The sequence below is a fragment of the Coregonus clupeaformis genome, chromosome 17 (genome assembly GCF_020615455.1).
Source record: "Coregonus clupeaformis isolate EN_2021a chromosome 17, ASM2061545v1, whole genome shotgun sequence".
Classification (NCBI taxonomy): Eukaryota; Metazoa; Chordata; class Actinopteri; order Salmoniformes; family Salmonidae; genus Coregonus; species Coregonus clupeaformis.
In genome coordinates this window covers 10,790,110-10,814,175 of record NC_059208.1, presented here as the reverse complement: position 1 = coordinate 10,814,175, position 24,066 = coordinate 10,790,110, and the positions used below count along the sequence as shown (strand labels likewise).

The 24,066-nt window shown below is 45.9% G+C and overlaps 2 protein-coding genes across 2 annotated transcripts; both read right to left on the bottom strand.

The window, feature by feature from the left end:
* Positions 1 to 1,244: 1,244 nt before the first annotated feature.
* Positions 1,245 to 4,300, bottom strand: LOC121586578 (ADP-ribosylation factor-like protein 4A). The gene is made up of 2 exons (XM_045226069.1): positions 4,206 to 4,300; positions 1,245 to 3,357 (listed from the first exon to the last, which is right to left on the bottom strand). Exon 2 carries the CDS (start codon positions 3,233 to 3,235, stop codon positions 2,624 to 2,626), a length of 612 nt encoding a protein of 203 aa, XP_045082004.1. The 5' UTR covers positions 3,236 to 3,357; positions 4,206 to 4,300; the 3' UTR covers positions 1,245 to 2,623.
* Positions 4,301 to 5,538: 1,238 nt separating this feature from the next.
* LOC121586577 (adseverin) lies at positions 5,539 to 23,368 on the bottom strand. The gene is made up of 16 exons (XM_041903374.1): positions 23,064 to 23,368; positions 16,145 to 16,299; positions 14,989 to 15,150; positions 14,194 to 14,343; positions 13,867 to 13,959; positions 12,101 to 12,233; positions 11,892 to 11,980; positions 11,491 to 11,706; positions 11,033 to 11,154; positions 10,679 to 10,769; positions 9,226 to 9,396; positions 8,798 to 8,975; positions 8,354 to 8,475; positions 8,199 to 8,276; positions 8,056 to 8,116; positions 5,539 to 6,126 (listed from the first exon to the last, which is right to left on the bottom strand). Exons 1-16 carry the CDS (start codon positions 23,254 to 23,256, stop codon positions 5,957 to 5,959), a joined length of 2,184 nt encoding a protein of 727 aa, XP_041759308.1. The 5' UTR covers positions 23,257 to 23,368; the 3' UTR covers positions 5,539 to 5,956.
* Between the last annotated feature and the right edge of the window lie 698 nt (positions 23,369 to 24,066).

The window sequence follows — 24,066 nt, the reverse complement described above, 5'->3', positions numbered from 1 at the left end:
GTAGTTCTGGGCTGATTCCTCACCGTTCTCATAATCATTGCAACTCCACGAGGTGAGATCTTGCATGGAGCCCCAGGCCGAGGGAGATTGACAGTTATTTTGTGTTTCTTCCATTTGCGAATAATCGCACCAACTGTTGTCACCTTCTCACCAAGCTGCTTGGCGATGGTCTTGTAGCCCATTCCAGCCTTGTATAGGTCTATAATATTGTCCCTGACAGCCATGGTGGAGAGTTTGGAATCTGATTGATTGATTGCTTCTGTGGACAGGTCTCTTTTATACAAGTAACAAACTGAGATTAGGAGCACTCCCTTTAAGAGTGTGCTCCTAATCTCAGCTCGTTACCTGTATAATAGACACCTGGGAGCCAGAAATCTTTCTGATTGAGAGGGGGTCAAATACTTATTTCCCTCATTAAAATGCAAATCAATTTATAACATTTTTGACATGCGTTTTTCTGGATTTTTTTGTTGTTATTCTGTCTCTCACTGTTCAAATAAACCTACCATTAAAATTATAGACTGATCATTTCTTTTTCAGTTGGCAAACGTACAAAATCAGCAGGGGATCAAATACTTTTTTCCCTCACTGTAAGGGAGAAAGAAAAAAACCACTGTGTGCGATATCATGTTATTGTATTTAATTGTTGCTTTATTCGAGGTGAACAAATTCATACAAACAAACACATAAATATGAGCACCCCTCCCCCCTCACACACAGACAGAGTAAACAGGGGGACATAACTGACATTCCAATGTGGTAACAGTGTAACAACTTTTTAAAAACGCTTCCTTTGAAGCAATATCATTATTTGACTTCTTTAAGTATCATAATAAACGTCATACAAAAATCTGATGATGCAAGGTCAGAAAATGGACCAATAAAGTGCATTTACTTGACTGTCTCTATGGAATATAGAAGTCCATGGGTGCGTTCCAGGTACACAAACTCTGCACAGGTCTGAGGTCAGATGATCATATCTTTACATCATCTGGAGAACTGTTTAACATCTTAGGAAGCACATCAACATGATATAACGATCCAATAAACTGCAAGGACCTAAGTAGAATGAGTGTATCTGGAACGCACCTAAAGTGTTAGGTAGGGCTGGATCTGACAGCAGAAAAGGTGTATCTGGAACGCACCCAAATTCTTAGGTAGATTTTTTATTAATTTTTTTGTCATTTAGCAGACGCTCTTATCCAGCGCGACTTGACTTACAGTTAATGAGTGCATACATTTTCATACAGGTCCCCCGTGGGAAACGAACCCACAACCATGGCGTTACAAGCGCCATGCTCTACCAACTGAGCTACACGTGGCCTGGTAGATAGCGAAGTAGGGCTGGATCTACACTCTGGAACGCACCCAAAGTCTTAGGCAGGTACTAGGCCTGGATCTGACAGAAGCCTGACACCTTTGGAGTACAGGGTCCAGATCAGACAGCTAGCCAAGCCAGGAAGGAATATTCAGAGTATGCTGAGCCAACTGAGCCTGACAATCAACAGAATTACACACGACACAACCACCCTGCCTGACACTGACACGAATAGTGCTGAGCTGAACTGAGTTTTTACCCCACCTTGACCTCACCTCACCCAAGTGATAGTAACATTAAATAGCCTAACTGCTGTAGATCCTAATCATTTATCACTGATGAAACACTAACGTAATTACACTCAAGTTTAAAAACTCTCTGTATTCTCTTCTCAGTGAATCATCATCATTGAGCTTATTCTGAACTCTTCTATCTAGACTTCTATCCAGGGGCGCAACTTTGTTTTTAGAAGTGGGGGGGACATCAATTGTTATAAAAAAATAAAAACATGTAATCCGGTCAGATAACCACTCCAAACAGCCTACCCGACCGCTCAGAGGCTTCCGCATGGACAAAACTGCAATTTCAGAATGTGGGGGGGACATAGTCCTTCTTTGTGTTTTCGACATGTAATCTCATTGTCAACAAAAGCTTTGGTAAACCTATAATTTCATTGTGTTTTCAGGCTTCAAACTGATTGAACAATAGGCTAAATACCTTTGTAACACTTGAGAGTATAGACAGCATACAATCAAGTGTACATTTGACTTCTCTGACACTTCAACAATGTTTTGATTGTTTTGTCTCTCTGAGAACTCTTGTATGCCTCATGGTATGATGAAATACTTCCTATAAAAATACATTAGTGACCACTGTCCCATGTTACTGTATCAGCCAGGACTGTTACCATCCAAAGTCCATGGCATGGTGAAAAATATCTACTCCATTAGTTCCAGTGAGGACATAGTGACAACACCCCGAGATAGCCCTGAACAAACTCAGTCCCATTCCATTTGTCTGATACAACTGAGCCAACAGACAGACAGACAGACAGACAGGCAGGCAAGCAGCTGACCCATCACTGAGAGCTCCACATCACCTGGTCAATGTATTGATAAGGAGACACCTAGCATTATGGGTACTGTAGTACACCATACTAGTCAACACCACGTGTCCAGCTCATGGTTAACAGGTTAACACCCCGACAGGTGGGTCACCATCCACCACCATTGATATCTCATATGAAGTCCTTCTGTAACTCCACCAACTCCGCCATGATGGCGGTTGTGTGTGTGACCAATCCGATCATCTCTTCTTCTTCTGTTGAGCTTTCTGCATCTTCCTCCTTTTGATGATCATGGTGTGGAGCTTCTCGAGACCTTCCTGTAGCCCCTCCCCTATGATGGCACAGGTGGGCTGCAGGTGCCAGGGCGTTCCATTACCCAGTTCCCCTAGCGCCAGAGAGCGCTCCATCTCGTGAAGCGGCAGAGAGTTCCTCAGGTCCTGCTTGTTGGCCACCACTAGAACAGGCACCCCCTGGTTCTCTGCTAACCTCGTGATCTTATGGAGCTCCGTCTTGGCCTCCTCCAGGCGCTCGGTGTCGACGGAATCCACCACGAACACAATGCCGTCGGCGCACCGCGTGTACGAGCGCCACAGGGGGCGAAGCTTCTCCTGACCACCCACGTCCCAGAAGTGGAACGCTGCCTTCCGCCAGGACTTTCCGCTAGCGCTCAGGGACACTTTGATCTTCTCCGTGTTGAATCCCTTAGTGGGGACCGTGTTCACAAACTCATTGAAACGAAGGCGGTAGAGGACAGTGGTCTTCCCGGCGCAGTCCAGACCCAGGATGACAATATGGAGGGCCTGGAAGTAAGGAAGGCTGGGGAAGATCTGGTCTGATAATCCATTCCCCATCTTGTTATTCACACTTTGAGGGAGACTCAGACAGGGGAGAAGCGTGCCGCTGCTGCTTCAGCAAATAATCACAAGGCTTCTTTGCTCATTCCTTTCCCAGGGGGCTGTCCTGCAGCATTCACCTGGAAATAAAAGAGAGAGGATACAATGTAAGCAGCTGTAAAAAGCACTCAACAACCAACAAGAACAGTAGTCTGTTGCTTTACAACTGTAAGTGAATATAGCCTAGGCCTATACAGTCTCTCTCTTTTTTCCTTTTCTCATTGTAAGTGAAAATGCTCTCTCTCTTTCTTATTCTTAAGCCTTTTACATCTTTAATATTTCGGGCCATGAGATGAATGAGAGGTAAACCAGCGGGGTGTGCAAGGAGCCTATTTGCACAAGTAGCGGCTAGTGCAGCGCTCGGTGCTCGGTGGATTTCATATGTTAATTCCCATTCAGAGGCAGTAGGCTATCGATATTGAATGACAAGGACCCTGGCGTGCTCCCAACAAAAATCCGATTTGAACTGTCGTCGGGTTGATGATCATTGCTGTTGGTACAAGAGCGTGGAATGACATTATTCTGCTCGTTGCCTGCCAAATCGTAAATTGAGAGAATAATCTAAATATGCTACACAAGATTGACTGGCTGGCCATCAAGAAACTGTTGCGCTGCAACATCAGTCTTCTACCACTAACGGCAAAACAAATGGTTTGACAGGCAGACAGAGGGGCAGAGGGGTTATGCCAACAAGTGCTATGAAAAAAAAACAATGAATGAATGCTCTTATATATTAGCAGGCTATTGCTAGTTTGCTATTCAATCATCTTGCACTCAATAACAGGCGGTCTAGGCAGACATTCAATGCAAACTGTCATGAAAAACTGGCGACGATGGTTTGGGTATAATCTAATTTATTCCACATATTGTACTAAACGTAATCTCTGTTCATAATCTCTATGCATGGAGAAAAAAAATGCACACCTACCTTTGTGATGTAGGCCTATGGACTTTCCAAAACATGAAAGCGAAATCGTCGCAACAGGGTATCCTTTATGATCTCCTCTCTCTTGCTCACACTATCACGTCCACACGACTACTGAATGATAAACGTGGATTGACTCCCTCTCCAATCCATTCCCGCACCACGGGTTCAACCCAGAATGTTTCTAGCAGGAGCTCTGGTTGGTTGAAGTCCCAGAGCGCTCCGTTTTCTCATTGTCCGGTTGGTGGAGAGTGGTGCCTGTCGTCGTCCCTACACGACACACCTCCACGCGCCACCTGTATCTGTCACTTGGTGTCATTGCACTCTGAAATTACATTGCAACGGGTTGCAATGAAAAGGGCGTGTTATATATTCTAGATGTACTCGACACAATGTTTTCTGTGTAAAATGTGTGTATCTTATCTGGAACTCATCTATAGGCTACATTTGTGTGGCTGGTGATAGAAATGTTTCAAGTTTCATTGATTGCAACCAACGTCAAGAATATGAAGATCTAGATATTTAATTAAAGATGTGTCATGCGTAAATGTGTATGTTTAAATAAAGATAGGGCCAATGTATGCCGATTTTTTTATGATTTTATAATTAGATCAGAATGTCTGTGCTATGTGAGGAAAAAGCTTTAATGCAGCTTTAATGCAAGATCAAAGAACAGGGTGATTTACAAGGTGAGGACTATCAAGAACACATTTACTGTGTGGCTTGGGTGGTCTCTCGGATCTGGTCTGATCGCTTAATGGTTTCAATCGTATGATCTGAAAGTGGGTGGGATCCTCAGAAGCAGACATTGGGATGGCGGGAAATTGACATTCGAAATAACATTGCAGTGCAATCCCACTGGGTACACACTGGTTGAATCAACGTTGTTTCCACGTCATTTCAATGAAATTAAGTTGAACCAACGTGGAATAGACGTTGAATTGATGTCTGTGCCCAGCGGGATCGCACACTCAATTTACTTAATTTGATATTCGTAAAATGACCAAAATGACTTTTTCAGGTACTCAAATATTGTAGGATATGAATTACAAGTAATTTTTTACAGGCTACAGAGTAGTCCAAGGTTTGAGATGAAGACAAGACACTGGAGCTAATAACTGTTTAATAATGTATTAGCGCCATCTTCAATTCATTTGATTGTCCATTGTGGTTAGACTTTTAGCCTGGTAATTACCAGACTGACTAGCGAACCATTCATGTAAGCTCGCAAAATCAGGCGGCTTGCGAGGCTAGGTTAAACTTGAAAATAAATAAATAAAAATATCTTTCTCAGTGTGAGTTCATGCAAAGAACTCTCAGCAGGCGTTATGCATTTTCTTTCATAGTTTTTAATGACAAAAGCATTCAAACTTCCATACTCGCCAATACACAAATTACAAACATATTTTCTATTTTTTATATACAGCAAACAGCAAATGTTTTTTTACCCAATAAATTACTGGGAGGTTATACATATGGAGTGTGCTACTCTCTTTGTTTTGATAGCATACAGCAAATACCAACATTTACAAGTCCAAATGTAAAGATCAGCATTCAAATTAACTTCATATATCATACATTTTGGTCTTTTGTCTTTGGAACAAAAACAACAAAGATGTCCAAGCTGTGCACATTATCTGGGGTTTCACTATAGTACTTGTAAACCCTCGGCTGAATACAAAGTGAAGGTTATAACCGTTATAACAGTCTAAACTGTGTTATAACAGTGTTATAACTGTTGGGATTCATTGATGCTAAATCTGCAGTGTCTTCATGGTCATAGCCACGGTGTCTGAGTCCCAGCGTGCTGTGTCCCACCCCAGGAACCACCCTGTGAAGGTGGGGGGCTCATGACCCTGCTTCACCATCACTATGGAGGTCCTCTTATCCCGACCCCCTGGATCTGTCTCTATGTATGTCTTGGCTGTAAGGAAGGGAACACATAGATGTTGTCAATCAATGGGATAAACCATAGAAAATATTGTGTTCACACCTCAAATATATTAAAGGAATACAGTACCAGTCAAAAGTTTGGTCATATCTACTAATTCAAGGGTTTTTCTTTATTTGTACTATTTTCTACATTGTATAATACTAGTGAAGACATCAAAACTATGAAATAACACATATGGAATCCTGTATTAACCAAAAAAGTGTTAAACAGATTCCTCAAAGTATCCACCCTTTGCCTTGATGACAGCTTTGCACACTCATGGCATTCTCTCAACCAGCTTCATGAGGTAGTCACCTGGAATGCTTTTCCAACAGTCTTGAAGGAGGGCGGCGGACAATTGGCCCAGCGTCGTCCGGGTTTGGCCGGTGTATGCCGTCATTGTAAATAAGAATTTGTTCTTAACTGACTTGCCTAGTTAAATAAAGGTAAAATAAATATAAATAAATAAAAAGGAGTTCCCACATATGCTGAGCACTTGTTGGCTGCTTGTCCTTCACTCCGCGGTCCAACTCATCCCAAATCATCTCAATTGGGTTGATGTCGGGTGATTGTGGAGGCCAGGTCATCTGATGCAGCAATCCATCACTCTCCTTCTTTGTCAAATAGCCCTTACACAGCCTGGAGGTATACTTTGGGTCATTGTCCTGTTGAAAAACAAATGAAAGTCCCACTAAGCGCAAACCAGATGGGATGGCGTATCGCTGCAGAATGCTGTGGTAGCCATGCTGGTTAAGTGTGCCTTGAATTCTAAATAAATCACAGACAGTGTCACCAGCAAAGCACCCCCACACCATCACACCTCCTCCTCCATGCTTCATGGTGGGAACCACAAATGCTGAGATCATCCATTCACCTACTCTTCTTCAGAGTTGCAATGAAAAAGCCATATCTCAGACTGGCCAATAAAAATAAAAGATTAAGATGGGCAACTCTGCCTAGAATGTCAACATCCCGGAGTCGCCTCTTCACTGTTGACGTTGAGACTGGTGTTTTGTGGGTACTATTTAATGAAGCTGCCAGTTGAGGACCTGTGAGGCGTCTGTTTCTCAAACTAGACACTAATGTATTTGTCCTCTTGCTCAGTTGTGCACCAGGGCCTCCCACTCCACTTTCTATTCTGGTTAGAGCCAGTTTGCGCTGTTCTGTGAAGGGAGTAGTACACAGCGTTGTACAAGATCTTCAGTTTCTTGGTAATTTCTCACATGGTATAGCCTTAATTTCTCAGAACAAGAATAGACTGACGAGTTTCAGAAGAAAGTTGTTTGTTTCTGGCCATTTTGAGCCTGTAATCGAACCCACAATTGCTGATGCTGCAGATGCTCAACTAGTCTCAATAAGGCCAGTATATTTGGTTCTTTAATCAGCACAAAAGTTTTCAGCTGTGCTAACATAATTGCAAAAGGGTTTTCTAATTATCAATTAGCCTTTTTAAATGATAAACTTGGATTAGCGAACACAACGTGCCATTGGAACACAGGACTGATGGTTGCTGATAATGGGCCTCTGTACGCTTGTGTAGATATTCCATTAAAAATCAGCCGTTTCCAGCTACAATAGCCATTTATAACATGAACAATGTCTCCACTGTATTTCTGACCAATTTGATGTTATTTTAATGGACAAAAAAATTGCTTTTCTTTCGAAAACAAGGACATTTCTAAGTGACCCCAAACTTTTGAACGGTAGTGTATTTTGATATGTTTTTTCATAGTTTTGATGTCTTCACTATTATTCTACAATGTAGAACATAGTAAAAATAAAGAAAAACCCTGGAATGAGTAGTTGTGTCCAAACCTTTGACTGGCACTGTGTATGTATTATATTAAACTCTATATTAAATGTACTCTACGAAAAAGAAACTACCCTATTTACACACACAAGGCAAAGACCAAAACTCACCTGATTTTACAGATTCAGTTCTCTCAACTTCATTGGCATCTTTGCCAATCCAGATAAACACCTATTAGAAAAAAATTTCACCCTCCATAGAGTTAGAAATGGGCTGAAAATTGTAATTTGGGGATGTGTAACAAGCTCCATACCTGATCCCAGACATCCAACAGCATCACGTCATCCTCTGCCAGGTCCTCCTGACTGAACTCTCCTGGAACCTCCTCAATCTGCAAACAGTATTTGTCATCTATCTATCTGAGTGTGTTTGTGTGAGTGTGCGTGCGTGCATGTGTGTGGTACTCACTATGAACCTGCCAGTCTTGTTGGAGCAGGCGAACAGGCGAGGTTGTTGAGTGAGGCTCTTACTCGCCAGTCTCTCTGATGTCTGGTAGTCCTTCTTTCCCCCTAATGCTGCCCAGAGGTTCGCTACAACCAAACCAAACAAACCTGCTTGAGTTTCTTTGCAGCTTGAACTTGTGATATACATTTTTAGGACTAAAAACCTCAAACTTGTCAATCTGCCTCGACACTTTCCTTGTCTCAGTCTGCCCCCTGGTGACATTCCTGAGTACTACATCACATCTCATAAAGTTTCTCAGAGCAGAAGTTCTGATCTAATATCAGGACCCTGTCCATATATTCTTATTCATTATGAGCTAAAAGGAAAACTGATAATACATTAGCACTCCTCCTCTGAGAAGCTTTATGAATATGGGCCCAGGCCAAGGAATCTGTATGATATTCTCACCTGGTTCCTGTCCCTCTACGACGCGTTGTGACTGACACTCCAGCACCTGACTCAGGTACTGGGCCCCCCGCTCCTCGTCCACGCTGGCGCCCTTACCCACCCACAGGTAGCTCTGCCCCGTGGGCAGCTTCAGCAGGTATGCATCGTTAGAGTTCAGGCTGCCAGCCTCCGCATCCACCTGCGACAACACACACAACAGACAATGCAACTGGGATCTAGTGGTGAGGAAACACTGACCTCCAGTCTAGATGATAGGAAATGACAAAATGAGCATCGTAAATGCCAGTGCAAATAAACTCTAATTTAGCATAATCGGTGCATAACCCTATTCACAAAATAGTGTGTAAACTGCGTTCATGTGTGTTTACCTTCCATCACTGCCAATCAAACAACCATTGGTGTGTATCTGTGTGAGAGAACATCCTAACCTCAGCGATGCGTGTGATGGTGCCCAGGTTACGTCGGACCTGGAACAGGCGTGTGGGGGCCGCAGGTGCTTGGCCTCCGATGCGTGAGGTACCACTCTTATATACGATGAGGGGCTTGGCTTTGAACAGACTCAGGAGATGGGCAGGCTCTTTTCCTTGGGACACTCTCACCTAGGAGACCAAAAATAAAGTCTTAACGCATATCACATTTGGTACAGGAGCACATGGATAGCAAAGCAATAGCTTGAGGGCCAGTTCGAGACCCTATACTGTAGACAACCACTAGGGGGCGCTATAACACGTCATACACAGTGGGAGATTCTGATTTGGGCAAAAGACCGTTCTCTCTCCTCCGTGACCCAGAAACCGTTAAGTTGTCGAGTGGTCGAAGAAAGTGTCAATTCGTTAGTAGATGAACAAAGGAGTCTGCTCCCCTCGATTACCTACTTCGGCAGAGGATGCACAAGAGTGTCCTCGCGCCAGGTAGCGCAGAAGTGTTTTAATATCCGTCACACCCTCTGAGTCAGCTGTTGTTTTCTCGAAGGAGAAAAGCATGCACACATTTAAAAACTATACTCTACTTATCGTTTTATCTATAACTAGCTACATTTGTTTTGATCACTTTACACATTTATTTTGGTATTCCACCCCTGTAAACGCATTCCGAGAGTTTGGGACTATAAGATTCTATCTGCATTTTTGTCTAAATTTAGTTATTGACATAGCCTTGTTCTGTTCAACGTTCTTTACCTATATAGTACTCGAAATACCCCAAATCATGTTGTTAAGCTCAAAAGAATACAATATAACATTGCTGACACCATTCAAACCATTGAGGGTTCAGAACTTTAATTATCTCAGAATCATCTTTTTGCACATAGAACCTTATTGTCCCAAACTCTCGATTTGCCTGATTATGCAGGAGTGGAGAAGGAGTTTCTCATTTCATACAAGCACATTTGTTTCCACTTTTCCTCTCCTCGTTTACCTTTGACCTTTAAAAAAAAAGAGGTGAGGAGAGGACAGAGGAGTTAGTAAAATCAATTGAGAATATCCCAGTGTCTCTGTACAAGCGGCACCCTGTGCTAACAGTTGATCATAAAACATTGAATCAGATTATGAGATACCTCCTTCACACCTAGAGAAAATATTCCGTCATGCCCCATAGGCATGGAAAGTAAACCCTGATAAGACAGTCAAATTAGGGGATTTAATACACAGTAGGCTGAAGAGAATAACCTCATCTAGTATCACACTTTACAACCGTGATATAAAAAAAGGATTGACAAAATGTAAACAGTTTTTACACATTTACACTAGGGCTGGCCCTCTGCTCCAACCACTTCAACATCAGTGTGTGTCTTTCGGAGGGGTTGGGATAAAAGTAGATCCATTGGACATTTGTAGACATCTGACAATAAGAGATCCTCATCTTAATTTGGATTAATCTTACCTGAACTGCATTCCCTCCCAGGGAGCGATCCAGCTCCACAGTTAGGAAGGCAGAAGCTGTGAGCTCATCTAGAGTGCTGCTAGCTCCCTGCCTGCCACAGGAAGTATAGGGATCAATCAATCAATTCATCAATCCATCCAACCAACCAACCAACCAATCAATCTAATTATAATATAATATGCCATTTAGCAGACGCTTTTATCCAAAGCGACTTACAGTCATGTGTGCATACATTTTTTTGTATGGTTGGTCCCGGGGATCGAACCCACTACCCTGGCGTTACAAGCGCCATGCTCTACCAATTGAGCTACAGAGGACCAATTGGATATATGAGTACAGGTCTACCAGACTCACCAGGTGTAGATGATCTGTCCTCTCTTATAAGTATAGAGGATGATGTAACAGTCTCCTCCATAGAACTGGCCATACGTATTTGGGTCGACTGGGACTCGACCACTGCTCTCCACTCTGAAGATCTGGAACATAAAACATGCATCTGGCTGGCTATTAGACTATATAATGTGTTTACAATCCATGTGATTGGAATTGTCAGTAGAATAAAACACTTGACTCATTTTGACATTAGCATATTTGCTTATTCACTGCTTGTAATGCTCACGTAATGAGGAATCTTGCCTGATACCTAAAGGCCTGTGTTAGCTCCCTGATCTATTGCTTAGACCTTAGCTCAGTGGTCTTTATTTTTTATTTTTTTTTGTCATTTAGCAGACGCTCTTATCCAGAGCGACTTACAGTTAGTGAGTGCATACATTTTCATACTAGTCTTGTGGCGGTAACACTTGGTCATGTACCTGAGTGTCCCCTGTGCCGTCATCCACCATGTTATAATGGGCTGCCATGCTCTGGGACTCATGGAGTTTGGAGGCATCGAACTCCACCTGACGTATCTTTGCGATCCTCTCGGTCACAAAGACCTTCCCCAACCCCTCGCTCTGGTTTTTATCCTTCCACCCCTGGAAGAAATGCTGGAAGATGGGAGTCTCCCCACCCTCTGGGAGTACCTGGATCTGGAGATAGAGAAGAGGAGTGGTTTCTATGAATGTCAGGGTTGGGGATCAACTCTCCTTCAGTCCTGATCAGTTTAGCAGGTCATGAACTGACAGACTGATATTTGAGTCACGGGTTGATCCAATCAAATGATCCAACCAAAGCAATTATGACTGATGCTATATGGATGATAATGAGCATGAACCTGTGTGTTAGGTGGGTAGCCCATCTGCTTGATGAAGCCCTCAGCAGTCTTCATGGCAGTCTTCCTCTCGCTGGGGTTGGCGTTACGGCCTTTATGGGTGATGATGGATGATTCATGAAGAAGAATAGGTACAAAGAAGATGGGACACAAGGATGAGGGGATGAATTTAGATTGTCAAGATAAGCATGTGTATCAGTTTAAATATGTACCTTTCCAGACGAAGATCATCTTGCTTTTCCCGTGGTCCAAGATGAAGCACTCGTCAGACAGCAGATGGCTCTGAGAGAACGGATTCTCCTCTGAGACCAGGGTCACCTGCATCGCTCCGGAAGCATCAGATACCTGGAAGGAACAACAACGAGATGAATTTGTGTGTGTGTGTGTGTGTGTGTGTTAGAGTGTGTATACAGTCGTGGTCAAACGTTTTGAGAATGACACAAATACTAATTTTCACAAAGTCTGCTGCCTCAGTTTTGATGATGGTAATTTGCATATACTCCAGAATGTCATGAAGAGTGATCAGATGAATTGCAATTAATTGCAAAGTCCCACTTTGCCATGAAAATGAACTTAATCCCCAAAAAACATTTCCACTGCATTTCAGCCCTGCCACAAAAGGACCAGCTGCCATCATGTCAGTGATTCTCTCGTTAACACAGGTGAGAGTGTTGACGAGGACAAGGCTGGAGATCACTCTGTCATGCTGATTGAGTTAGAATAACAGACTGGAAGCTTTAAAAGGAGGGTGGTGCTTGAAATCATTGTTCTTCCTCTGTTAACCATAGTTACCTGCAAGGAAACGCGTGCCGTCATCATTGCTTTGCACAAAAAGGGCTTCACAGGCAAGGATATTGCTGCTAGTAAGATTGCACCTAAATCAACCATTTATCGGATCATCAAGAACTTCAAGGAGAGAGGTTCAATTGTTGTGAAGAAGGCGTCAGGGCACCCAAGAAAGTCCAGCAAGCGCCAGGACCGTCTCCTAAAGTTGATTCAGCTGCGGGATCTGGGCACCACCAGTGCAGAGCTTGCTCAGGAATGGCAGCAGGCAGGTGTGAGTGCATCTGCACGCACAGTGAGGCGAAGAATTTTGGAGGATGGCCTGGTGTCAAGTAGGGCACCAAAGAAGCCACTTCTCTCCAGGAACAGACTGATATTCTGCAAAAGGTACAGGGATTGGACTGCTGAGGACTGGGTAAAGTCATTTTCTATGATGAATCCCCTTTCCGATTGTTTGGGGCATCCGGAAAACACCTTGTCCGGAGAAGACAAGGTGAGCGCTACCATCAGTCCTGTGTCATGCCAACAGTAAAGCATCCTGAGACCATTCATGTGTGGGGTTGATTCTCAGCCAAGGGAGTGGGCTCACTCACAATTTTGCCTAAGAACACAGCCATGAATAAAGAATGGTACCAACACATCCTCCGAGAGCAACTTCTCCCAACCATCCAAGAACAGTTTGGTGACAACCAATGCCTTTTCCAGCATGATGGAGCACCTTGCCATAAGGCAAAAGTGATAACTAAGTGGCTCAGGGAACAAAACATCAACATTTTGGGTCCATGGCCAGGAAACTCCCCAGACCTTAATCCCATTGTGAACTTGTGGTCGATCCTCAAGAGGCGGGTGGACAAACAAAAACCCACAAATTCGGACAAACTCCAAGCATTGATTATGCAAGAATGGGCTTCCATCAGTCAGGATGTGGCCCAGAAGTTAATTGACAGCATGCCAGGGCGGATTGCAGAGGTCTTGAAAAAGAAGGGTCAACACTGCAAATATTGACTCTTTGCATAAACTAAATGTAATTGTCAATAAAAGCCTTTGACACTTATGGAATGCTTGTAATTATACTTCAGTATACCATAGTAACATCTGACAAAAATATCTCATAACACTGAAGTGAACTTTGTGAAGACCAATACTTGTGTCATTCTCAAAACTTTTGACCACGACTGTAGACTGTGTACCATACCATGTAGAGTTTGGCCATTTTCCTGTTGGAGATATCTGCCACCATATCGTCATTGTCATCACCTTCTGGTAGATCTGGCTTGTTTCCAAGTACCTGTTAAGGTTGACAGGTAAAAACACAAAGACAAAAAAGACAAAGATAATATTGACTTGTGTTAATGGAGATTGCGAAATGATAGCGCACATAAGTGGATTATTTAACTGTCATACAGTTAGGTGCCTGCAGTGTTTTGCGATTAATGTCCATTCAAGAGTGCAAACGATAGACTAGGGAATGAAAGTTAAATATTGTGGTTGTAAAAATAAATATTAAATTAGCATCTGTCACCTCAGTTAACTCAGATGGCTCACTCCCCTCTTCCACGACAACCAGCTTTGCTCTGCCATTCCTCTCGTTGTCACGGATACTGGCAGCCACCTGCGCTGCCTTCAGGCGCTCAAACTTGTTGCACTCTGAACCGCACCACTGGTAGATAACCTAGAGACAGATAACAGGTACGGTTCAGTTGAAAATAGGGTTTTGCCCACTTTTTCAAGTTCCAGGTGCATGCAGGCGTTTAGCTTCGAGGGCTAACACAATCTTGTGGCAAGCAGATTACCCGGGTTCCAACTCAGTGGGTCACTGTTGTGTGGCAATACATCCTGATTTCGGGCAATATTAAAATAAGAGTGAACAGTACAGCTTGGTGAACATTAGGATACCTTGTACAGTATATCAAATTATCTGATACATAAACCCACCTTAAGTCAACATACCGTAGAACTCAAGCCGAACAGGTAATATTTGTCTTTCAACAGAATTTGAAGTTTGTCTGGACAATGAGTCTGGTTTCTCAGGAAGGTGACAGTCAAATAAATTAACTGTTGTTACAGGGTCACTGAGTGCACTACCATCTGTGCCAGACAAGTGGCAGAGGCAGTGTTACCACCATAGACACTATATCATTGATACATGTTCTATATCTATATGGTACACTCTCACATAGAGGGAGGCTAGAGTGCAATCTACCGATCCATTGATCCATCGCTGAGTCAATTAGTCAATCAGTAGATCAATCAATCAATCAATCAATCAATCAATCAATCAATCTATTTATCTATCTATCAATCAATCAAAACTTACTGCACCAAGGTCCACGATGAAGCAGTCCCCTCTGTTGAAGCTGGACCAGTTGAGGGTGACCTCGGTTGCCCTGACGACGCGACGACCTTTGATATGGAATAGTCTCAGAGCTGACAGGTCGTTGGTGACCACATGATGGAACCCAGAGGCCACGCCTCCGGCCTAGAATAGAACAGGATATAATATAATATAATAAAATAGAGTAGATTAGGATAGAATTGAATACTTCATTGCCCTCAAGAGGGAATTTGTCTTGCTCAGTTTAAAAGCATTACAAGATAAAATAAAATAAAATAACATTTTATTTGCCACATGAGCCGAATACAACAGGTGTAGGTAGACATTACCGTGAAATGCTTACTTACAGCCCTTAACCAACAATGCATTTATTTTTAAATAAAAAAGTAAAATAAAACAACAACAACAAAAAAGTGTTGAGAAAAAAAGAGCAGAAGTAAAATAAAATAACAGTAGGGAGGCTATATACAGGGGGGTACCGGTGTAGAGTCAATGTGCGGGGGCACTGGCTAGTTGAGGTAGTTGAGGTAGTTGAGGTAATATGTACATGTGGGTAGAGTTAAAGTGACTATGCATAAATAATTTACAGAGTAGCAGCAGCGTAAAATGATGGGGTGTACATAGCATACATCACATACAAAATAAGGTACACAGTTACATAGTACCCAACACAAACATCCCTGAAACAACATATAAAAGGCAATGTCAGGGCTTATGAGTACCCTGTGAGGTTGAACAAGGGTAGAATTTCAAGTACTTCCTTCTAGTGAATTGGCAATATTACGGAAAATCAAGAAAGGTTCAGAACCAAGAAAACAAACAGCGTGAGGAACACATAACTGTTTTTCCTCTTGGTCTGCACCTCTTTTTCCCTCCACACCAGGTTCCTTTTCCATCCCATGGTCCAAACAAAACGTTACAACAAGTGTTTATTTAATAGCAGACCTCCAGCATATGATGCCCAGGGTCTGAAATGTGGCAAATAGAATGAATGTTCACTGCTAAAAATAAGGGTGCTTTTTGGTTCAATATAACACCATATCTTCTAGTAGTAAATAGCAGTAAGACAGATACAGGAACAAATCTAATATTAGTGAAATAAACGTAAATAAAATGCATCAGTAAGACAATACTGTACTTTGTATGTGATGCCTCCCTTGAAGTATCGTGTGAAGGCGGTGGACTCGAACCCCTGCAGTTCTCTGTACTGGACAGGCTTCCCTCCTAGGAAATCATCCAGCTGAACAGTAAAGATGGCCGCCGCCGTGCTCTCGTCCTGGCTGCACTCCTTACCTGAGGAGAGTACATGAGTGGTACAGTACTTAAATACAATATGATAAATGTTAGTATGAAATGAGAGAGTATTCAAGTTTAGACAAAGGAACTTTAGCACAATGCTCATTCTTATGAGCCAAACTGCCTGGTTGATGTCATCACTGTGATGTTCATAGTATGCTTTATTTTCACATTGTGTGTCGTGTGACTGTTTGTTCACATCTTTTTTGTCACCCTTGCAGACAGATGGCTTGGCAACAATAATCACACTGGTGTTGTGGTCTTCATATTTTTGCTCTAAAACAGAATCTACCATTTCTATTTATGGATTCTGCAGCCGCTGCACAACACTACAGAGGTTTAACACTAGGAGCTGGTGAGAGAGAGAGAGAGAGAGCGAGAGAGAGGGTGGGAGAGAGAGGGTGTGTCACGGTTTCGGCCGAGGCTGCCTCTCTCCCTTGTTCGGGCAGGCTTCGGCGTTCGTTGTCTCCGGAATACTAGCTGCCACCGTTGTATGTTTCATGTTCGTTTGCTTTTGTCTGTTTGTTGTCACACCTGTTCTCGGTTAGCGTAATTAGTGTCCTATAAGTTTCTCGTTGTGTTTGTCTAGTGTTGTGTGTTATTGATTTTGGTCTGTCGTGTGTAGGGCTTCATTTTGTAATTTCGCTCGGTTGAGCTTCCCTCCACTGCGTTGGAGTATTACGCACCTGTTTTGTGCGCTTTCATTTTGTTCGCCTTCGTGCGTCATTTCGCCTTCGGGCAAGAGTTGTCTTATTTCCTTGTTGGAGATTACTAAAGTCTGTTGGACTATACTTCGGTGTCCTGCGTTTGATTCCACCACTGCACCCACCTACAGCACGCGTGACAGAATAACACACCTAAGAATGGAATCAGCAGGAGCCGCAGCAGCCCAGGCGACGCTGGAGGACAGGGTCCGGGAACAAGGTGACCAGATCCTGCAGATGGGGACCGCACTGCAGGAGGTGATCACCACCATCCGAGGCTGGGGGACGCCGCCACCGCCACCCTCCCTGCCAGCACCATCGGCCAGTCAGCCCATTCCCGCACCGGAACCCCGAGGAGTCCGACTCGCGCTCCCGAGGGCTTACGATGGGACCGCGGCCGGGTGCCAGGGTTTTCTTCTCCAGGTGGAGCTGTACCTGGCCACCGTGCACCCGGCGCCCTCGGGACATGAGAGCGTGTCCGCCCTGATCTCCTGCCTGTCCGGGAAGGCGTTGGAATGGGCCAACGCGGAGTGGAGGAGGATCGACGCGGACACCATAACATACGACGAGTTCTCCCGCCGCTTCAGGGCGGTGTTTGATCATTCCCCCGGAGGGGAAAGCGGCGGGGGAGCGTCTGGTCTTCCTCCGGCAGGGGAGGAGGAGTGCCCAGGAGTTCGCCCTCGAATTCCGTACTCTAGCGGCAGATGCAGGGTGGAATGATCGGGCTCTCGTCGATCACTACAGATGTAGTCTACGAGAGGACGTCCGTCGGGAGCTGGCCTGTAGGGACACCAGCCTCACGTTCGACCAGTTGGTCGACATGTCCATCAGGCTGGATAACCTGCTAGCTACCCGCGGACGTCCCGAGGGGGGTCCGTCCATTTCACCCTCCAGCGCCTCCGAGCTGTGCCCCATGGAGCTCGGGGGCGCTGGCGCTAGAGAGAGGAGGGGTCGGCTTACTAGGGGGTCCATCCCCTGCACCAACTATGGTCGGGGAGGACACACCGCGGCTAGGTGCTGGGGATGGCCTCCTAGGGGAGAGGACGACAGGTCCCGCACTGGGGATTCCTTCCAGGTGAGTAGGCGCCCCACTCACCCAGAGCTCTCTGTTGCACATTTCTGTATGCCTGTGAGTTTTCCACAGGTAGCACCTCATTCCCAGCATAAGGCGCTGGTAGATTCAGGCGCGGCTGGGAATTTTATTGATAAGAAGTTTTGTTTAGCTTTAGGGATTCCCCTTCTTCCTGTTGATGTCCCTTTCCCGTTCATGCCCTAGATAGCCGTCCGTTGGGTGCGGGCTTGATCAGGAGGTCACTGCGCCACTTAGGATGTGTGCGCAGGGGGGTCATCAGGAGATGATTCAGCTATTTCTGATTGACTCTCCTGCGTATCCGGTGGTGCTGGGCATGCCCTGGTTGAGTACCCATAACCCATCTATTTCGTGGCAGGAGAGGGCTCTGATGGAGTGGTCTGCCCAGTGTGTGGGTAGATGTTTAGGCGTTTCCGTAGGGGCTACCTCGGTGGAGAGTCCAAACCAGGTGCCCGCATTGCACGTTCCCCCTGAGTATGGGGATTTGGCTATTGCGTTTAGTAAGTCGAGGGCGACGCAGTTGCCGCCCCATAGGCAGGGAGATTGTGCGATAGACCTCCAGGCAGGAGCTGCGCTCCCACGGAGCCATGTGTATCCTCTGTCTCAGGAGGAGAAGAAAGCTATGGAGACTTACATAGACGAATCTCTGAGACAAGGATACATACGGCCTTCCACTTCCCCTGCGTCCTCGAGTTTCTTTTTTGTGAAGAAGAAGGATGGTGGTTTGCGCCCGTGCATCGATTACCGTGGTCTCAATCAGATCACGGTGAAGTACAGTTATCCACTCCCGCTGATTGCGACCATGACTGAGTCCTTGCATGGGGCGCGTTTCTTCACTAAATTAGATCTCAGGAGCGCGTACAACTTGGTGCGCATCAGGGAGGGCGATGAATGGAAGACAGCCTTTAGTACCACCTCGGGCCATTACGAGTATCTTGTCATGCCATACGGGTTGATGAACGCTCCGTCAGTTTTCCAATCATTCGTGGATGAGATCTTCAGGGACATGCAGGGGCAGGGGGTCGTGGTGTACATAGATTACATTCTCGTGTACTCGCCTACCCGTGTCGAGCATGTGGCCCTGGTGCGCAGAGTGTTGCGGAGGCTGGTGGAGCACGACCTGTATGTTAAGGCAGAGAAGTGTCTGTTTTTCCAGGAGTCGGTCTCCTTTTTTGGGGTATCAGTTGTCTGCGTCAGGGGTGAAGATGGAGGTAGACCGGGTGTCAGCCGTGCGTAATTGGCAAACACCAACCACTGTGAAGGAGGTGCAGCAGTTTTTGGGGTTTGCGAATTACTACCGGAGGTTTATCCGGGGGTTTTGGACAGGTGGCAGCTCCCATCACGTCTCTCTTGAAGGGGGGGCCCGGTGCGTCTGCAGTGGTCTGCCGAGGCGGACAGGGCGTTTGGGAGGCTGAAGGACCTGTTTACCTCGGCTCCAGTGCTGGCGCATCCGGATCCCTCTTTACCATTTCAGGTAGAGGTGGACGCGTCTGAGGCCGGTATTGGAGCCGTGCTTTCACAACGGTCAGGCGCGCCACCTAAACTCCGCCCCTGTGCCTTCTATTCCAAGAAGCTCAGTCCGGCGGAGCGAAACTATGACGTAGGGGACAGGGAGCTGTTAGCCGTGGTACAGGCCCTAAAGGTGTGGAGGCACTGGCTTGAGGGGGCTCAACACCCTTTCCTCATTTTGACGGACCACCGTAACCTGGAGTACATCCGGGCAGCGAGGAGGCTAAACCCTCGGCAGGCTAGATGGAACATGTTTTTGACCCGGTTTACATTTAAGATCACGTACATCCCTGGGTCACAGAACGGTAAGGCAGATGCGCTGTCTCGGCGGTATGACACGGAGGAGAGGTCCGTGGAGCCCACTCCCATACTGCCGGAGTCGTGTCTGGTGGCACCGGTAGTGTGGGAGGTCGATGCTGAGCTCGAGCGGGCGCACGCACCGACCCTAGTCCACCACAATGCCCGGAGGGTCGGAAGTATGTTCCGCTCGAGGTTCGGGATCGATTGATCTATTGGGCTCACACGTCACCCTCCTCTGGACACCCGGGTATCGGCCGGTCTTAGTGCCAAGTACTGGTGGCCCACGTTGGCAAGGGATGTGAGGGTTTATGTTTCCTCCTGCTCGGTGTGCGCCCAGTGTAAGGCGCCTAGACATCTGCCTAGGGGTAAGTTATTACCCCTGCCCGTTCCACAACGACCATGGTCCCACCTCTCGGTGGATTTCCTTACTGACCTTCCTCCTTCACAGGGGAATACCACTATACTGGTCGTTGTGGACCGGTTTTCTAAGGCCTGTCGTTTGCTCCCCATGCCGGGCCTTCCTACCGCCCTGCAAACTGCCGAAGCCCTATTCACCCATGTGTTCCGGCACTACGGGGTACCCGAGGATATTGTGTCTGATCGAGGTCCCCAATTTACCTCCAGAGTCTGGAGAGCTTTTATGGAGCGGTTGGGGGTCTCGGTGAGCCTCACCTCGGGTTACCACCCGGAGAGTAATGGGCAGGTGGAACGTGTGAACCAGGATGTGGGTAGGTTTCTTAGAACATACTGCCAGGACCGGCCGGAGGAGTGGGCAAGGTACGTTCCCTGGGCCGAAATGGCCCAGAATTCCCTACGCCATTCCTCCACTAACCTAACCCCTTTCCAATGTGTGTTAGGGTACCAGCCGGTTCTGGCACCTTGGCAGCAGAGCCAGATCGAGGCTCCTGCGGTGGATGAGTGGGCGCGGCGCTCGGAGGAGACATGGAACGCTGCACACGTCCACCTGCAGCGGGCCCTCCGACGTCATAAGGCGAGCGCCGATCTCCACCGCAGTGAGGGACCGGTGTACCCACCTGGTGATCGAGTCTGGCTTTCTACCAGAAACCTGCCCCTCCGCCTGCCCTGTCGGAAACTGGGTCGGCAGTTTGTAGGGCCATTTAAAGTCCTGGGAAGGTTGAACGAGGTGTGTTACAAATTACAACTACCTGTTGAATATAAAAGTATTAACCCCTCGTTCCATGTGTCCCTTCTCAGGCCGGTGGTAGCTGGCCCACTCCAAGAAAGTGAGATCAGGGAGACTCCTCTGCCCCCATTGGACATCGAGGGGGCACCGGCGTACTCCGTGAGGTCCATCTTGGATTCGAGACGTCGGATGGGGGGTCTCCAGTATCTAGTGGAGTGGGAGGGGTACGGTCCGGAGGAGCGGTGCTGGGTGCCGAGGAGAGACATTTTGGACCCGTCTCTCCTGACGGAATTCCATCGTGGGCACCCGACGCACCCTGCTCCGCGTCCTCCGGGTCGTCCCCGAGGCCGGAGTCGGCGCACGTCTGGAGCCGCGCGTCAAGGGGGGGGTACTGTCACGGTTTCGGCCGAGGCTGCCTCTCTCCCTTGTTCGGGCAGGCTTCGGCGTTCGTTGTCTCCGGAATACTAGCTGCCACCGTTGTATGTTTCATGTTCGTTTGCTTTTGTCTGTTTGTTGTCACACCTGTTCTCGGTTAGCGTAATTAGTGTCCTATAAGTTTCTCGTTGTGTTTGTCTAGTGTTGTGTGTTATTGATTTTGGTCTGTCGTGTGTAGGGCTTCATTTTGTAATTTCGCTCGGTTGAGCTTCCCTCCACTGCGTTGGAGTATTACGCACCTGTTTTGTGCGCTTTCATTTTGTTCGCCTTCTTGCGTCATTTCGCCTTCGGGCAAGAGTTGTCTTATTTCCTTGTTGGAGATTACTAAAGTCTGTTGGACTATACTTCGGTGTCCTGCGTTTGATTCCACCACTGCACCCACCTACAGCACGCGTGACAGGGTGGGAGAGTGAGAGAGGGTGTGAGAGTGTGTGAGAGAGAGAGAGAGAGAGAGAGAGAGAGAGAGAGAGAGAGAGAGAGAGAGAGTGATATAGTGTGGAACGATGACTGATATAGTTTATGACTTCTGCTGAGAATGACCTTATCTTATCTTGTCCAGGAAGCATCATGATAGTCAATTACCTCACCCAGCCTTTAACCAGATAGTCACTTTTGTTTCTTACTTCTTAGGCAAAAAAGTAGTTTAAAGCTCAGCTGATGACAAGATTGGCTGACTTGCAGTAAGAGAGAACAGCACCACGAGACCTCACACAGTTGTGAAACATTGTGAAACGTCACATACAGTAGTGCCACACACACAGGGATGGAAATTAAGCTAGCCCTCTAGCCCATTGCTAGTACTTTTCAGACCGGGCTAGTAAAAAATGTGCCCAATTAGCCACCCGGCTATTGACATTTTGTCATTTCAAATATCGCATGGCACAGATTTTAGACCCGGGCTCTGATGAAGGCCCTGAGGTGATACGTAAAGCTTAATAAAGAGCACTTATATTAGCAAGAGCAGCATGCAGGTTTCTTATTTTTTCTCTCATGTTATTCAATTGTTACCATGCACCTGCAACAAAGATAGCTCAAATGTGCGAGTGCCTTTTGAATTTCTAGACCCGGGCTAGTAAAAATTGTAGTCTACTAGCCTGGCTGTCCAGTGCCCAAAATCCTTACCTTCCATCCCTGCTCACACACGATCATCCACAAAGAGCAGAGGCATTCTACTACTAGTCTGACATGGGGTCGTTCAGGGGAGCTGCAGGCCAACGTGAAATGGTCAATTGTATCTTGTGTATGACAGCAAAGTGTCATACACAAGTGAATGTGTTATAACACTGTTAGTATATTATGTCCTTTGATGCTAAGTTGTTTTATCTATTGCCAATGTATTTATTAATGTTAATGAGAAGGTTATGAGAATATTATGCCATGGATTTCAGCCTGTAGCTATAAAACTTAAATGTCTATGAAGCACTCCCCAAATGTATTCACGTTAATCTCCAATGATTCATAACCCTCCGTCAGTAAACAAATCATCCATCGTGTGACATGCTGTGCGAAGAGCCTGAGGAAACACACACGCGCTCACACGCTCTCTCTCTCACTCACTCACTCACTCACTCAAACTCACCCAGCCAGTAGTGCAGGTCGTAGAAGCAGCTATCCCGCTGTTTGATGGTGTGGAGGACCACATACGCGTCCCCAACATAGAAGTTCCCGTGCAGGTTCTCAGGCACAGGGACCAGCTCCATCTTCTCTATCCTCCATATCTGGAGACCGGCTGCCCTGCCTGCCTTGTCAAACTCCCTGTGGTAGAGCACCATGGTTCCTCTGGTTGTCTGGTGGCAGAAGGGGGCTGTCTGGATGTGGATATCTGGTGTGGTGAGAGGAGTGTGGGGTGAGTTCGAGGCACAGACTGCTGCTCTGTTCTCTCTGGTCCAGGGGAGAAGTGAGTCAATAGCAGCAGTGTGCAGGGCTCTAAGGCTGAGGTTGAGGCTGAGAGGGGGTGGGTGTGTCTTAGAGGCTGCCAAAGTACACACACAATGTGCGTGCACACATACACACACACATGTTTTCACTACACATACATATTACTGTCTCTATCCATGCTCAATATTTCCAAGATGCCCTTGGAAAAGCGCTCACAGTAAAGTTGTTGCTATAATAACTTTATTACATCATAATATTAGGCTTCAAATAAATTGCACTCAGATCAGGTCAATAAAGATGTTTATCTTGTAGTTTCAACAGAGCTCAGCAAATCGAATCAAATTTTATTTGTCACATGCGCCGAATACAACAGACCTTACCGTGAAATGCTTACTTACAAGCCCTTAACCAACAATGCAGTTCAAGAAATAGAGTTAAGAAAATATTTACTAAATAAACTAAAGTTCAAAATAAAATAAAAAGTAACACAATAAAATGTCATAACAATAACGAGGCTATATACAGGGGGTACCGGTACCGAGTCAATGTGCGGGGGTACAGGTTAGTCGCGGTAATTTGTACATGTAGGTAGAGGTAAAGTGACTATGCACAGATAATAAACAGTGAGTAGCAGCAGTGTTAATGTAAATAGTCCGGGTGGCCATTTGATTGATTGTTCAGCAGTCTTATAGCTTGGGGGTAGA

Coding starts and splice junctions, on each gene's coding strand:
- LOC121586578 (XM_045226069.1), bottom strand. CDS start 3,235: ATGGGGAATGGATTATCAGACCAGATCTTCCCCAGCCTTCCTTACTTC.
- LOC121586577 (XM_041903374.1), bottom strand. CDS start 23,256: ATGGTGCTCTACCACAGGGAGTTTGACAAGGCAGGCAGGGCAGCCGGT. Junction 14,344..14,988: donor TCATCGTGGACCTTGGTGCA/GTAAGTTTTGAT, acceptor ATCTGTCTCTAG/GTTATCTACCAGTGGTGCGG. Junction 8,476..8,797: donor CGTAGAGGGACAGGAACCAG/GTGAGAATATCA, acceptor GTTTGGTTGTAG/CGAACCTCTGGGCAGCATTA.